The following is a 14,197-nucleotide window of genomic DNA, read 5'->3' as shown; positions in this document are numbered from 1 at the left end:
AGTAACTACTGGCCTGCAAGAGTGGGGGAGGGTGAATAAGGCCCAAAATGCTGCACCTAAAGGTGGGGTTTAAGAGACTCATGCAATGCACAGGGGACAGTGCTAGTGCAGACCAACTAGAGAGAATGGAGCTCAACAGGGAGACATTTTTGGAAGACCACCTTTCTTGGCTTAATAGGTGCACTTTAAAGCGAGAGGTGAAGACCACCTAAAGGATAAAAACACCTCTTAAAGTCACCAAAAACAGCCCTGTTGATTCTTCCCCACTGGAAAAAGGAACTCTCTTGGCGAAGCAGGTCTGTTAGAGTAGCAGTAGGGCACACGCAATCCCTCATGTACCCAGGGTGAGGAGGCATGTTAAGGAAAAGGGGAAATTAGAATATTATTCACTGGTAACAATCACTCTCTGGCATAGACATCACTCTCATACTAAAGCTGAAGCTATCAGTCAGATCTGAGGGGTAATCGGTTGATCGCAGGGAACTTCATCTTAATGACAGTGTGAACAAAGAACATAGGTATACTCTACTAAAACACACACAAAAATACACTAACCACGAAAATTTACACAGTTAGAGATAAATAAGAAGCCAAAAATGACAAAGAAGGAAAGAAAATATATTTGGATCATTAAAAGACAGAAGCTGGGATGGCTGTCCCACACTGGGGCACCGCTGTGAGCTTATCACTCTTGGCTCAGGTATACAATGTCTACTGAGTGACAATGCGATCCGCAAATACCTGTACATTATCAAAATAAAGCCCCAAGCGCCCTATGTCTATACTACATGATCTGTGCCACACTTGAAATAATGATGAGGATAATCAGTTTTTTGTTGGTCCCACTGCCATGATCTTGCCTTGTTTGTTCCGGAGAAGAAGCTGTGTCTCTTGGCATGTCTAGTCTAATACTTGTGAGGTAGTACCGCATGACATAGCTCCTCCCCAAGTGCCTGATTCTGGATTTCTTTGCCGTGTTTTCTGTTTGTTGGTGGGTGCAGCTCCAGCCCCTTGGCTCAACGAGCAGTCCTTGGCCGCAGGCCCATCAGGGTGAATGTGGCCACAGACAGCTTCTCATAAATCATGAACATAAGGGCAGCAGTGAGCACTGTCTGCAGCAACTTGGCTTCCAGGCCCTTGTAAAGCCCCAACAGTCCCAGGCGCCTGTCAAAAAAGAGAGAAAGGATTACTGGTATCTTCAATGTCAGATCGGGGCAATCAATATTACAGCTCTTATCACAAAGAAACCAGAGTGAAGAATTTCATCTGCATGTGTTTTTTTCATACAAGTATATATTTGAAGATACAGGATGCCAGAGGTTATCTAAATGGGGGGCCCTATTCTTTGTGTTCATCCAGCTCACGTTTATTTGTTCGCCCCATGCCTTTCCTTTCTCCCTGCCTCTTTCTTGGAGGTGCTGTACTGCCACCATGATCCCCATCACTGGTTCACCTCCCTCCACAAACTCGATAAGACTCTTTTGCACAGCCACCATTTTCAATCTCTACATCTAACCTCTTGGAACCTATTCACCGACGCAAGCTTAAAACTCATTGATATATTCAGTGATTCAAAACCTAATAACAATCTAATCTAGAATTCAATGTTGAGCACATACCCAGAGTTCGACCCCATAGTACTGAACTCCTCTTGTATGCCTCCAGCAGCAGACAACCACTGATTCAAACCTGGCTATCTGATATGAACCTAGATGCTTCACCCCTTCGCCACTACTACTTCCCAACTGACAGTAAAAGTAAAAATATTATTCACTACTTCAAACACATTGTCACGAAGAACAAAACATGGTACCTGTTTTACCTCCTGAAAATAGTTGGATAATTCCGACCCCAAAAAACTTCAAAACAGTTGAATCTATCGTCCTCTCTCACCAAGATGGAGGCAATGATTTGTTTAAAGGCCACCCCAACAATACAATGACCTCTCTCTCCTTGAAGATATCCTATAAGCTGCAGCAAGTGCCATTAAAGGTCAGAGGAAGTATGACCACATTACCCCAACACTAGAAGAACTGCACTGGCTCTCCTCTCAAATACATCACTATAATGAAGGACAGCTACATCACCTACAAGGCCACCAAAAAAGGCAACCCTCCATATTTGGTAGAGAAATTAACCATGCTGGACAGGCACTGTCATACCAAAAGTGAGGGTACAGCAAGAATGGAAACAAAGAAAAGCAAATAAGAAAAGGAAAACAAAATAAAAGAAAGCAGGCGTTCTCCATTTACACTCACAGGATCAGGAACAAGTACATAAAAAAGAACTAAAAAAAAAACACCACTTCAAAGACCATTACCATCCTACACAATAGTAACCCTACCACCCTTTATACTATTTTATCTATACAAATGATCACAAAATAATATCTGAGTGCTTGGAGTCGCTGCTCTAATGCTTTCCAGGCAGGTTCATTTTACAGAATAAACAAGTTTCCTACCTTAAGTAACAATCTTTCAGGTGGATCCACTTATCTAAACCCAGATGCCTTCCTTAGGGAATCTCCCCAGGGACCAGATTGGAACTAGAACACTTATTGCCACCATTCCAAAGTGCTGATCGGTAGTGTAAATGGCCTCCTTTGTGACTCCCTCCAACATCCAGACATAACACAAATGGAGCCAAATAAGGGAGCCACGCTTTCTCGCTTACATTAGTTTATACCATGATCATTTCGCAGCTCCTAGACATGGAGCAAGACTGCAAAGAATTACGGATATTTAAAGTGTGCTTGCAGTAACTTGGAACCTTATTATTTTCTCGTCATAAAACAGGGAAAGGGCAGCAATGTGGCATCTGAAGTTAGACAATGGGGGTCATTACGACCCTGGCGGACGGCAGAGAAGCGGCGGTAAGACCGCCAACAGGCTGGCGGTAAACTTTTTGCAATTATGACCATGGCGGATACCGCCATGGTCATCCGCCACTTCTCCGTTCCGACCGCTGGGCTGGAGACCTGGGCCTCCAGCCTGGCGGTCGTCACTATACCGCCGGCGGTATTTGGACCCAGCTGACCGCCATGGATTTCATGCGGTTTGGAACCGCCATGAAATCCATGGCGGCGAGCACTATCAGTGCCAGGGAATTCCTTCCCTGGCACTGATAGGGGTCTCCCCCACCCCCACCCCGACTCCTTCCCCTACACCCCCCCACCACCCCTGCCACCCCCCAAAGGTGGCAGGACTCCCCTCTCCACCCCTACCCCCAACATCAAACCACACATATACACCCGACACGCACGCAGGCACCACCAACACACATACACGCACACACACCGACATACATGCCAACAGCCACACACACAGTCAGACACGCACACCCACATTCAAACATACACGCACACATCCATACAGACATACACGCACTCATTCCCAAACATACAACACCCCTGCAAGCATACACGCACTCACACCCCCCCTCTACATACACACACGCACACCCCCATGCACCCACACAACTCCCCCCCTCCCCCCTCCCCTGACGGACGATCAACTTACCTGGTCTGTTGATCCTCTGGGAGGGGACGGGATCCATGAGGGCTGCTCCGCCGACACCACACTGTCAACAGAACACCGTCACGCCGAATCACAGGACGTGATTCGGTGGGCGGTGTTCTGGTGACGTGGCGGTGGAGGAGGAGCAACCTCCCCTTCCTCGCCGACCGCCAGTATGGCTGTTGGCAGCTCTCCGTCCGAAAAAGGACGGAGGGCTGCCAACAGTCATAATTCCCGAGTGGAAAACCGCCACCACTGGCAGTCTTCAGCACGGCGGTCCCTCGGCGGTCTTGGCAAAAGACCGCAGAGGTCAAAATGACCCCCAGAGTGTCTAACAGGAAGGTGCGATACATAAGGTAAGGTACTTGTTCTTCGACTTTTAACTGTGGATTTCTTACATTTTGGATTGACACCAAAGCAAATGTGCCCTCAAGAAGGTGGGCAAGAGATGTGGACTTTACACCAGGAATTCCAGCAGAAACAAGTGGGTAAAATGACCCTCTCTGTGAATGTGAGAGCTAATGTAGTAGTGTTTGAAACTGTATGGATAAATGCCCAGATTGAAGCTTAGGAGATTTTGAAAACAGGAACACCCCTTATAGTAGTGGCCTTTGTCTTCGTGGAATGAGCCTGAATGCACCTGCAAGGATCCATCTTGGCCAAAATGCAACAGTTTAAAGCAAAGGATGGTGCATTGCTCGAGGTCTCTTTACCCTTCCTCACACCAGGGAATCCAACAAACAGACGATCAACCACTCAGAACTGCTTAGTCCTATCAACGTAGAAACTAAGGGCCTACACAGGAGCCAACTGGTGTTGCCTCCCTTGCTCCATAAAGGGACAAGACGGGAGAAGAAAGTAGTGGGTGTGATGAACTGCCCCACATGAAAAGGTGACACCACTTTGAAAAAAAGGAAGAATGTGTCAAAAACACCAGCTTATCAGGGTAAAGGTGATATTCCTAGGGTAAGAAGGCAGAAAGGTTTTGAGGGCACGCAGCTCTGAAAGATTGATATGATGGCACTGCTCCATCAGTGACCAGAGACCTGGGATAGCCAAATTGTCCAGTTGTCCCTGCACACGTGGGGGGACAGAAAGGAGTTGAACACCTCAGTGTTCATGAAGGTCACCATAAAAGAAATCCTCTGCAGAGGTTAAAGGTTTGATTTCAGTTTTTTGATCAAGACGCCCAGGGTTGACAGCAACAAAACAGTCACCTGTAAGTCTAGGTGAGGCAAGTTCACATTCGGTGACAGTTGAGGTTCCGAAATACAGGCATTGCCGACCTTTGAAAAGGGCTGCATTCGCCACCATGATCTTTGAGGACACATGAAGGGCCAAGGAAAGGCCGAAGGGCAGGACTTTGAATTTCAAATGTTCTGACAACACTACAAAAGGATACTGTCTGAAGGACTACAGGATTGCCACATGGAAGTATTCATTCTGCAAAATGAAAGACACCCTCAAATCCTCTGAGTCCAAGGCCAACAGGACCTAGCCAGTGTCAACATTTTAAATGCCTTCTACCTGAAGATGTTCAAGAATCTGAGATCTAAAGCTTGACCTCAGTCCCTCTCCTTCTTGAAGATCAGGAAATATCGGGACTAACATCTGATAACCCTCTCTGCGTCAGAGATCACCTCAATCACACCACCGGCCACAGCCACACTTGAACATACACGGAGACAGTGGCATTATCCACCAGTGTTTGAGCAAAAAAAGGGAGATGTTGTGTGGAATAACTAAGAAAGGGACGGAGGTAATCTAACTAAACAATGTGAGGGATCCACTGATGCAAAGTCATTACAGGTTAGCCGGAGAGGCAACATTGAATTCTGCTTGCTACTGGTCTCAGAGGCACCCCTGAGATGGAAATGAAGAGGAGGAGAAGAACTGGTGAACATTTTGGTGCCTCAGCCCCCTAGCACAACTACGGCAGCACTTGGAGCTATGAAAAGACTGGGCTGGCTACTAGGACAAGCTCTGAGGTTGCCTCTGCTGCTTGGCACGTCCTCCACTTATTTTCTATTACTGGTGGAAGAACTGGTGATCTAAGGAAAGCATCCCCAGTCTGCTATTCCTGACGCACCGTAGAGTGAAATTTACCTTCTAAACAAACAGTCTGGACAAAGTTAGGGTAGGCAAAATCCCACTTGCATACCCCCAGAGGAAATGGGTGCGGTAACAGACATAAGTTCAACCACCAGAGTACTAGGCTAGCTGAAGAAAATACTTTTTTGCCCATAGAGTCAATTTGCTTGGACTCCCAGTCTAGTAGCACAGTTGGGAATGAATGTCAACTGTCACTACTTGAACAAAGCTTTAAAAAATGAATAATGAGTAAGGAAACTATGATCTTGGGTGACACTACTTGAACAATAAGGCTCTCAGAAGTCAGATGTTGTATGAAAAATGGTAAATCACCAGATATAGGCCTATGTTGCTGAACACTGCATGAGTTACTGGCTAGGCTGACCAAGGTCTGGACTATGCCAGGGGACATCCAGTAGCACCCTCGGCTCTTCACACTACTACAGCAAAAGAGGAGCTTTCTTCATTTGGGTTCCCTTTGCATACATTTAACACAGTTTTGGGCACTGTGTCAAGGCCACTTTCATTTTGGAGGTCAAGGTATAGGCTACCCTCAGTGTAATCAGAAACATGCAAACACACAGATTCTTATCATTGGTACTTTCTGTGTACTATGCCTAAGCCAAAGAAGTGTTGTGTACGTGCTTCTACCTAAATTAACTGACTGCAGCAATTTCCTGCCTTTACAGTGGAAAGCCTCTCCGGACAGAATATCTGGACGCTTCTACTGTACCAATTGCCCAAAAAAAAAAAGGTTACAGGAAAGAACAAAATATCAGGCAGAGAGCCTTTTTGGAAAAATAGGTGTGCAGCTTATCTAAGCAAGCACAATGTTTCTTTGGACACCCAGAATGATAATAATGAAACTAACAATTCCATGTAGCAGGGCTCACTTCAGGTACCTTTTAAAATAGCCTGCTTACTCGGAGGGCCGAGCTACAGTGGCTACACATGTAATGAATAAGATAGCCACTGAGTCTATGGTGCAGTTGAACATGAAAGTTGATCTCCTATACAGCCGGAGAAGGTATGTATCTCTGAGTGCTGATGCTTCTATCCAGGGTCCAGTCTGACTCACTTTCAATGGAGGGTGAAAAATGTATGCTGGAAGGGCTAGCTTTACAAACTGGGTTGGTATGAGGAGTAGTGATGAAGACCTTTCAACTCTGTCGAACAAACCCCCAGAGATGGCAACTGAGTAGGGGGCAAATTACAGAGATGTTACAATCTGTGGACAGAAAAGTTCAGAAGCGAAAAAGTTATTTAACTGTAGCTCTTGTTCTCCAACATTGGGGTCTTTCATAGATTTACATGCTTGAATTATTCCCCTTCACCAGTCTGGGGACCCTCAGTAACAATGTTAATACAGAAGTGTAAACACTATACTCAATAACATTGAAAATGTTATGGGTCTTTTTAACCCATCCACCTCAATATAGATGATCCAAACTACAGCCAGAGACCAGCACCCCCAAAGAGTCTGACTTAAGATGCTTTCACTGGTCGTATTTTTTAGCTCGTAAAAAATTTGTGTATGCCTTTTTTGGAACGTCATGATAAAGGAGGATGGAATGTGTACCTATGAAGATGACACTGCTGGAGAACTGTAGTTACAGGTAACATTCCTTCTCCAGCTCTGCATCTTTCATAGAGTAATATATTCAAATTAAAATCATCAAAGCATTTTGCAATAAAGTGCCTGGTGGACATGAGGTTTACCTTAAGTGAAAAGTTTCCTGAGCACTGCCCTTTCCACAGTTGCATCTGTGTCGGGGTCCACAACATTGTAGTAATCCTTGACGAGAACATGTGTTGTCTGTGCAAATATCCTGAAAAGAAAGTCTAGCACGGAGGGCTGTTGTCATTGGCATCACCTTTGTGGAAGGTGCTTTAACTATTCTTATTAAAAGTCTGTTCATTAGATCATGTGACCTTGCAATACATTCAGCAATCCATCTTGCTAGGGTCTTCTTGGTTACTGGATTACCAAAACTTTACTATCCAAAAGCAACACATAATTGGTTTAATTTTCAGAAATCTTTTGTCACACTTAAGTAAAACTTAAGACTTCTAATTACATCAACAAATGTAAACTATGCTCTATTGCATACAAAATGAAGATGGAACCTTACAAATACATTTTGGATCGACCGGCAAAATCACTTAGGGCCAGATGTATCAAAGGGTTTTACCCATTCTGTGTCTATGGGAAAATGTGTTCATACATATGGCTCTTACTCCCTTAAAAAATTTAAAAGTGGCTCCTTGTGGGAGTGGTTTAATTCATTTAGACTCAAACAGAGGTGATGGATAGATGGAAAGCTGTTTTCCAAGATATGTAGGATAGTTGCCTTATGGATCGGTTCCAAAGGTAGGCACATTAAGGATGTCAACATTATATTTACTTACCATTCTGGAGCCAGTATAATTTGGAGCAAACATCCTGAAAAGTCCTTTTGTAAATTCTTCAATTATTCTTTAAGAATATTAAGACAATATCTTAGGTTTTGTTAAAAATTGTGAAATTGTTACTAGATGTACTTTAATTGACACAAGTGATAGACCGGCTTTAACTAAGTTTAACAGATATGTCAGGAACTTTGCATATCACTCTTGTTATCATATGAGTGGGAGAAAAGGTGTAAGTTACCTTTGATAGAGACTTCTAACTCCAGATTCCTCACCTTTTGAATACTTCTGCAAGCGTCAGAATGGTTCTCGAAACTTTTCAGCAGTACCTCTGCATGCAGTCAGGTGGCACCAAGTGGCACTGCACTAACTGCTTTCCACTCCAGAAATGATGTTTGGAGTCAATATAGGCGCCAATCTAGCACTGAAGTCAGTTTCTTTGTTTCCACATCCCCTGATGAGGATCCAGAGCTACTGCTCGTCTCTTCTGAGATCCATTTCACCGCAATTTTACAGTGTTAAAGAGAAATGTCACCTCCCAAGATGACAAGTTTTAAATCTTGCAGGGTCGGTCACAAGCAAATATCTGTTTGTCAGGTTTGCCTGTGGTACTTGGGGTTTGGCCAAGTCTCCAAAGCTCGCAGTGACTGTGCATCAATGAAGGCCGTTATGGACTTCAAGGTGAAGCTATACATCGCAAAGCATAGAAAGATCCCACGTTGGGACCAATCCTGAGGTTGATCATTGTCATGTTAAAGATCCTCGGGTAAGTCCAGGAAAAAACATGAAAAACTAGGGGGTATTCGGCCTCTTTGCCTCACTCTTGTACACCTAAGAAGGAGCGAGGGCGTCGCCATGCCTCTTGATTTCGCTCTTGAAGTTGTTCAAAGTCAGAGAAAATCCTGCATCCTGTCCCAGAACAACCCAAGTTTCGGGGGGCATCTGTAATTTGAAGGCAGATCTACGAGTTCAGCAAGGGCATGTTGCGACTTTTCAGACCCCTTATGACTTCCGCTAGCACACCTGCAGGCCCCATGGAGCTGAGAGATCCTCCATCTCGGATACCGCCAGCAGGTTCGCCCCTGCAGTGAAAAGTTGGACCTTCTGATACCACCATTGGATCCATATCTGCACCTTTGCTAGCTCCACCGCTGGCCCTACATCCCACACTGGTACCCGGCAGACTCTACCGATACTGAAGGTTGAGGCGCATCCTAACGTTCTCTATGACTCCAAGTCAGCCTGTCCCAAATTCAACTGAAGCCACGCTCGCTGTCCATCGAACCATAGCGTTAGCCTGCTTTATCTGAGTTGCATAACAACCTGGTTCTGCAAGGCAGGTCTTATTCACTGCATTCCTTGATGGGAAAAGACACTGACAAAGAGTATGATGTGGGAGATGAATTTGGCATGGGATATGAAAACAAATGATTTGAAGGTCCCCAGGATGCCAGTGGCCTTGACAAGTCTTTTGTCACTGGCCTAGTCTCATCCGCTGGCCCTGCAACTGAGGAACGTGACTCCTTTGTGATGGTCACGCAGGGGGCGGTCAAAGCTTTCTATCTCCAGGTCCCTACTTTGGAGGTCAAGACCTATGTTCTGAGTCCTAGAGCCGGGGCAGACCAATACCGAGCCCCTGTTGCCCTTTAAAGAGGCCTTAACTTTCACTCCCCTAGAGGCCTGGGCCAAACCTTGTTCTGGTCCCCCTGTGAATCGCCAGATTGCGCAATGCAATTGCCCTGCCCCCAGCGCACAATTTTTTTTTTTTGACTCAGCACACTTTCTCTAATGAGAGCCTAGTGGTGCAAGCTTCCACAAGTCAGACAAAATTGAATGCTATCCCGACTACTCCAATTGACAGGAAGACTAAGAGTAGAGACCTTTGGGAAGAGAGTATCTTCATCCACAAGTTTTGCTCTCCGGGCGGTTGATAACAGTTGCTGTTTGAGCCACTATTCCCACAGTCGCTGTGATTATATCACTGAAATCCTTGCAGGTGTCCCTGAAAATCTGTGATTTGTACTGAACCAGGCCATACAAGATGACTGTGACACCCCTAAATTTACCATCCGTTGTTGTCTGGATATCACGCATTCCACTGAATAGTGTCGCTATCTGCAGCCATGTCTGTTTGAGACTGCCAGGTTTTTTGAGCGATGTCCAGTCATACCTAATCCACATGCCCTCTGATGGGACTCACCTTTTTGGGGATGAAGTATACTCCGCTCTGGAGCACATTGTAGAAAGCAGGGCCACAGTATACTCATTGGGCTTATATGCCTCAGCTACTTCAATCTCTCCACGGCTCTGGCTGGCTGTGAGGCCCCATACAGACAGCACTTCAGCCTCAGCCGGGTTCCAAGCCATTTCGTGGCTGAGGGTGTAGCACCCACTGACCCAGTCAGGAACAACGCACCAGTCAGTACAGCACCCTCCTCCACCCCCAACTGCCCCACGCAGGTCCAGCAAATTGTTTAGCAGTGGTACATTCTGTTCCACCTTTCATCATGTAACGACTGATGGAGGACCATCTGTCTGCCTTACGACAGGACATGCAATCTGTTTTGGCTGAAGGAGCTTGCAACAGGGTACCTGTATTGGATGTGGGTTGTGGCTGTCACTCCAGCTAATTCCTCGTCCCAAAGGAAGATTGAGGCCTCTGTCCTATTTTAGACCTGCGACCTTTCAACGCCTCTCTTCAGAAGGGCAAGTTCAAAATGCTCACCCTGTCCCAGGTCTTGTCTACCGTAGGCTGTGGAGACTGGATCGTAGCGCTGGACCTCCAAGACACTTATTTTCACATCCCTGATCAGCAGGGCCACTGGAGATATTTGTGGGTCACAGTGGGACAGGAGCAATTTCAGTTTTCTGTGCTCCCCTTTGGTCGCACCAGCACCCCTCAGGTGTTCATGAAAGAGGTGGATGTGGTCGTAGCACATCTTCGGAGGTCAGGGGTCCCTGGTTGCTGAAGGTGGGTTCACCCAGGCAGTTGTGTCCAGACTACTGCGAAGCTCCTGACGTCCTGAGGATTTACTATCAACGTGCTGAAGTCACACCTGACTTTTTTGTTGAGAAAGTAACAAAGGATAAAATACAGCAAACAAAGCAAAAGTTACATTTCATCTCAAAACCAATCACAGGTACTTTGGATTTGACAATAGTGAAAAAAGTGCATGGATAGTACCACTATGATATCTATAATGAAGTCTATGCAAAAAAAACTAAATATAAAAATCAGAATTACATAAAATCCCCACATCCCCCGAAAGTAGCCAGGCATACAAGAAGCAAACCCCTCCCTAACAGAATCCCACAGCTTTTTCAATCTTCATCTATTAGGATTATGGTGGATGATTGTAAATTGCAAGCCAAAGGCAAGAATACATTTGTGCCAGCATACCCTTGTAAATGGGGGACTCGCTTTGTAACCAAACCCTAGCAATGCCCTATCTTGCTACTGTAACAGCATAAAGCAAAACCAGGATACGCAGTATTGAACTAGAATGGCCCAACATGATGAACTTTGAATCATAATTGGATTCACACAGTAGCAGATTATTTATTAAATAGTGAAGCCCAAAATAGTGAAAGGGCTGGACTGATTGCAGAGATATGAGTAGTGTCTGCATAAATCAGTGAGGTGTATAATACGTGTCATATAAAATCTAAAAGAATGAGCTTTAAAGTGTGACACATTAAGCATGTTTAGGCCAGCTGGAAACTGAACCTAATATCCTCCATAGTCCACATCAAGCCTAAATTCTTGGTCAATTTGATGGAAATGTCAATTACACCGATAGCTAAAGAAAGTTTGGTACAGGGTGCTGATAGAGCAAAATTTAGGCATGCAGACAAACCGATCCAAGAACTGATTATGACAGAGATATCATTAGGTGGAAGATGGGTAACAAAGCCTCTAAGATGCGAGTATCTTAAGAACCTCTGCCGATGAGTACCACAAAGATGTTGAAATAACCACAATGAAAGAAATGTCCCATCACAAAACAACTGACTGAGCCGTTCAATACCAGTCTGATGGCAAAACTGTACATAGCCCTTTTGCAGATGCAGTGGGCATATTAGGGTTTAGGCCACGGCAGGTGTACCAATTAAAAGTCGAGATATTACAATACATTTTAATAGAAAGCCAGATTTTGTGATATACAAAAAGAGTCTTAAACCTAGTGCTTTTAAAATAGTCTGCATCAATCAGGTCCTGCATAGGTGACTGGGCATGGCTAAAAATCTGTTAGTCTATAAAAAGACAGGACAACTGTCAGTCAGACCCACCCAAGACGCAAAAGAGCTAAGGGTATTGACCTAAACAAGTACATAAACCTTGGCAAAATAACCATTTTAATCAATTTGCACCTTCCGATCAGCTCAAAATGGAGCTTATTCCATTTGCAAAAAAGTCATTGGTTCATAACACTGCCCCTCATAATTATGGTAGAAAATATCCCTCATATAGGGGGAGGAAGACCTAAGTAAATGGCTTCTTTGACATGCCAGGAGTTTGGAAAGCCAAGTAGTAAACTAGTCATGACCTGAGTTTTATTAATATTCAAATTATATCCACTGTGCCAAAGTAGTCCGCAGCCACCAATACCAGTGAGCGCCGAAGAAGATGACAGAATGGCGATATCATCTGCATATGTACATAGTCTTGAACCGGTTAAGCTGCAGTGTGGGGGGGGGAGGGGGGAGAGTGGTATTCACAAGCTTAGGCTTCTGTATAATATAATGCACATATAGAGGGGACAATGGACAACCCTGTAAGGTGTGCCACTGCAGCATAACACTATCCAATATTCTCCCCACGCTAACTATTTGAGCTGATAATGAGGTATAACGTGATTTAAAAAACGGTGATACACTTTTTACCTAACCCCATTTTTGCCAGAAGCAACCACAGAAAGCCCCATGGGACACTATTGAATGCTTTCATTTCGTCCAGCAGAATCATTTCCGCTGACTCTTGCTGGGTTTCTTCCACGTCTAGACAGGAATGGCCACATTAATATTAACAGTTGTATCCCAATCCGGGATAAAGCCATGCTGTATAGTATTGACTGGGGTAGAAATAACCAAAGATAAGCGATTTGCAAGAATTGAAATTGAACTAGTTACTTTCCTTCTGTAACGCCTTATCTGGTGGAGACAATATCTAGCCCCAGATTCCTTACCACTAAATTTCCCCAGGCATCAGACTGGATCCGTAAGATGTGTCATGAGCAGTACCCCTATGCACTGGTAGGTGGCATTGATCGTTCGTGCCGGAAGTGATGTCCCCATCACCTATATAGGCATCATCTCAGTGCACTGACGTCAGTTACTTTTCATGACTTTCCATATCAGCAGCGCAGAGTCATGAAGTGCACTGACACTGATATGTTCAAACTAGGGCTTGAAATGGATGATCCCTAACGCTTGAAATCTGTCCGCAGTGCAGGCAGGATGGGTAGGTCGGTAAGGAATCATGGCTAGATATTGTCTCTACTAGATAAGGTATAAACAAAGGTAAGTAACCTTTTCATATGATCAAGACATCTAGATGCAGATTCCTTACCTTTGAATAGATACCCAAGCAACACTGTCCCCAGTGGTGGGACTGCGGACAAATTTGAACCAGGAAGTCCTGCAGGACCAAACGGGGGAAATGCCTGTCCCTGCGGACCTGACTGCCCAGGCAGTAGTGTTTGGTAAACGTGTGCAGGGAAGCCCACATTACTGCCTGGCAGATGTCCAGGACTGGAACTCCACGTGCTAATGCTGTGGTTGCAGCTTTGGCTCTGGTGGAAGAGCGCGCATGCCCTCAGGGGGTTGCTTCTTGGCCAATGCATAGCAGAATTTGATGCAGAGAACGACCCATCGAGAGATGATCCATTTCTGCACCGTCCGACCTTTCTTCGCACCAACATACTCCACAAAGAGGTGGTTGTCCATCCAGAACTCCTGTGGGCGGTCAGGGTAAAACGACAATGCTCTTTATGGGTCCAGATGGTGAAGTCCCTCACATAAAATGTTGCCACCACTTTCAGCAGGAAAGAGACTCTAGTGCAAAGCACCAGTTTCCATGGAAAAACAGACAACAATGGAGGCCTGGATGAAAGCCTGCAGCTCACTCACCCTTCAGGCAGATGTAATTGCCATGAGAAATGCTGTTTTGATTGTGAGTAGCC

General features: G+C 45.1%; 1 protein-coding gene across 1 annotated transcript in view; it reads right to left on the bottom strand.

The window, feature by feature from the left end:
* Positions 1-597: 597 nt before the first annotated feature.
* SLC25A17 (solute carrier family 25 member 17) overlaps positions 598-14,197 on the bottom strand; it is a 329,224-nt gene continuing 315,624 nt past the window's right edge. Inside the window, exon 10 of the mRNA XM_069231144.1 lies at positions 598-1,164. Coding sequence (XP_069087245.1) covers positions 1,017-1,164 — 148 coding nt within the window. The 3' untranslated portion in view covers positions 598-1,016. The remainder of the gene's footprint in view (positions 1,165-14,197) is intronic.

The sequence above is a fragment of the Pleurodeles waltl genome, chromosome 4_2, assembly GCF_031143425.1.
Source record: "Pleurodeles waltl isolate 20211129_DDA chromosome 4_2, aPleWal1.hap1.20221129, whole genome shotgun sequence".
NCBI classification, from domain to species: domain Eukaryota; kingdom Metazoa; phylum Chordata; class Amphibia; order Caudata; family Salamandridae; genus Pleurodeles; species Pleurodeles waltl.
The sequence above is the reverse complement of the archived record's forward strand: the minus strand, read 5'-3'. Positions and strand labels throughout refer to the sequence as shown.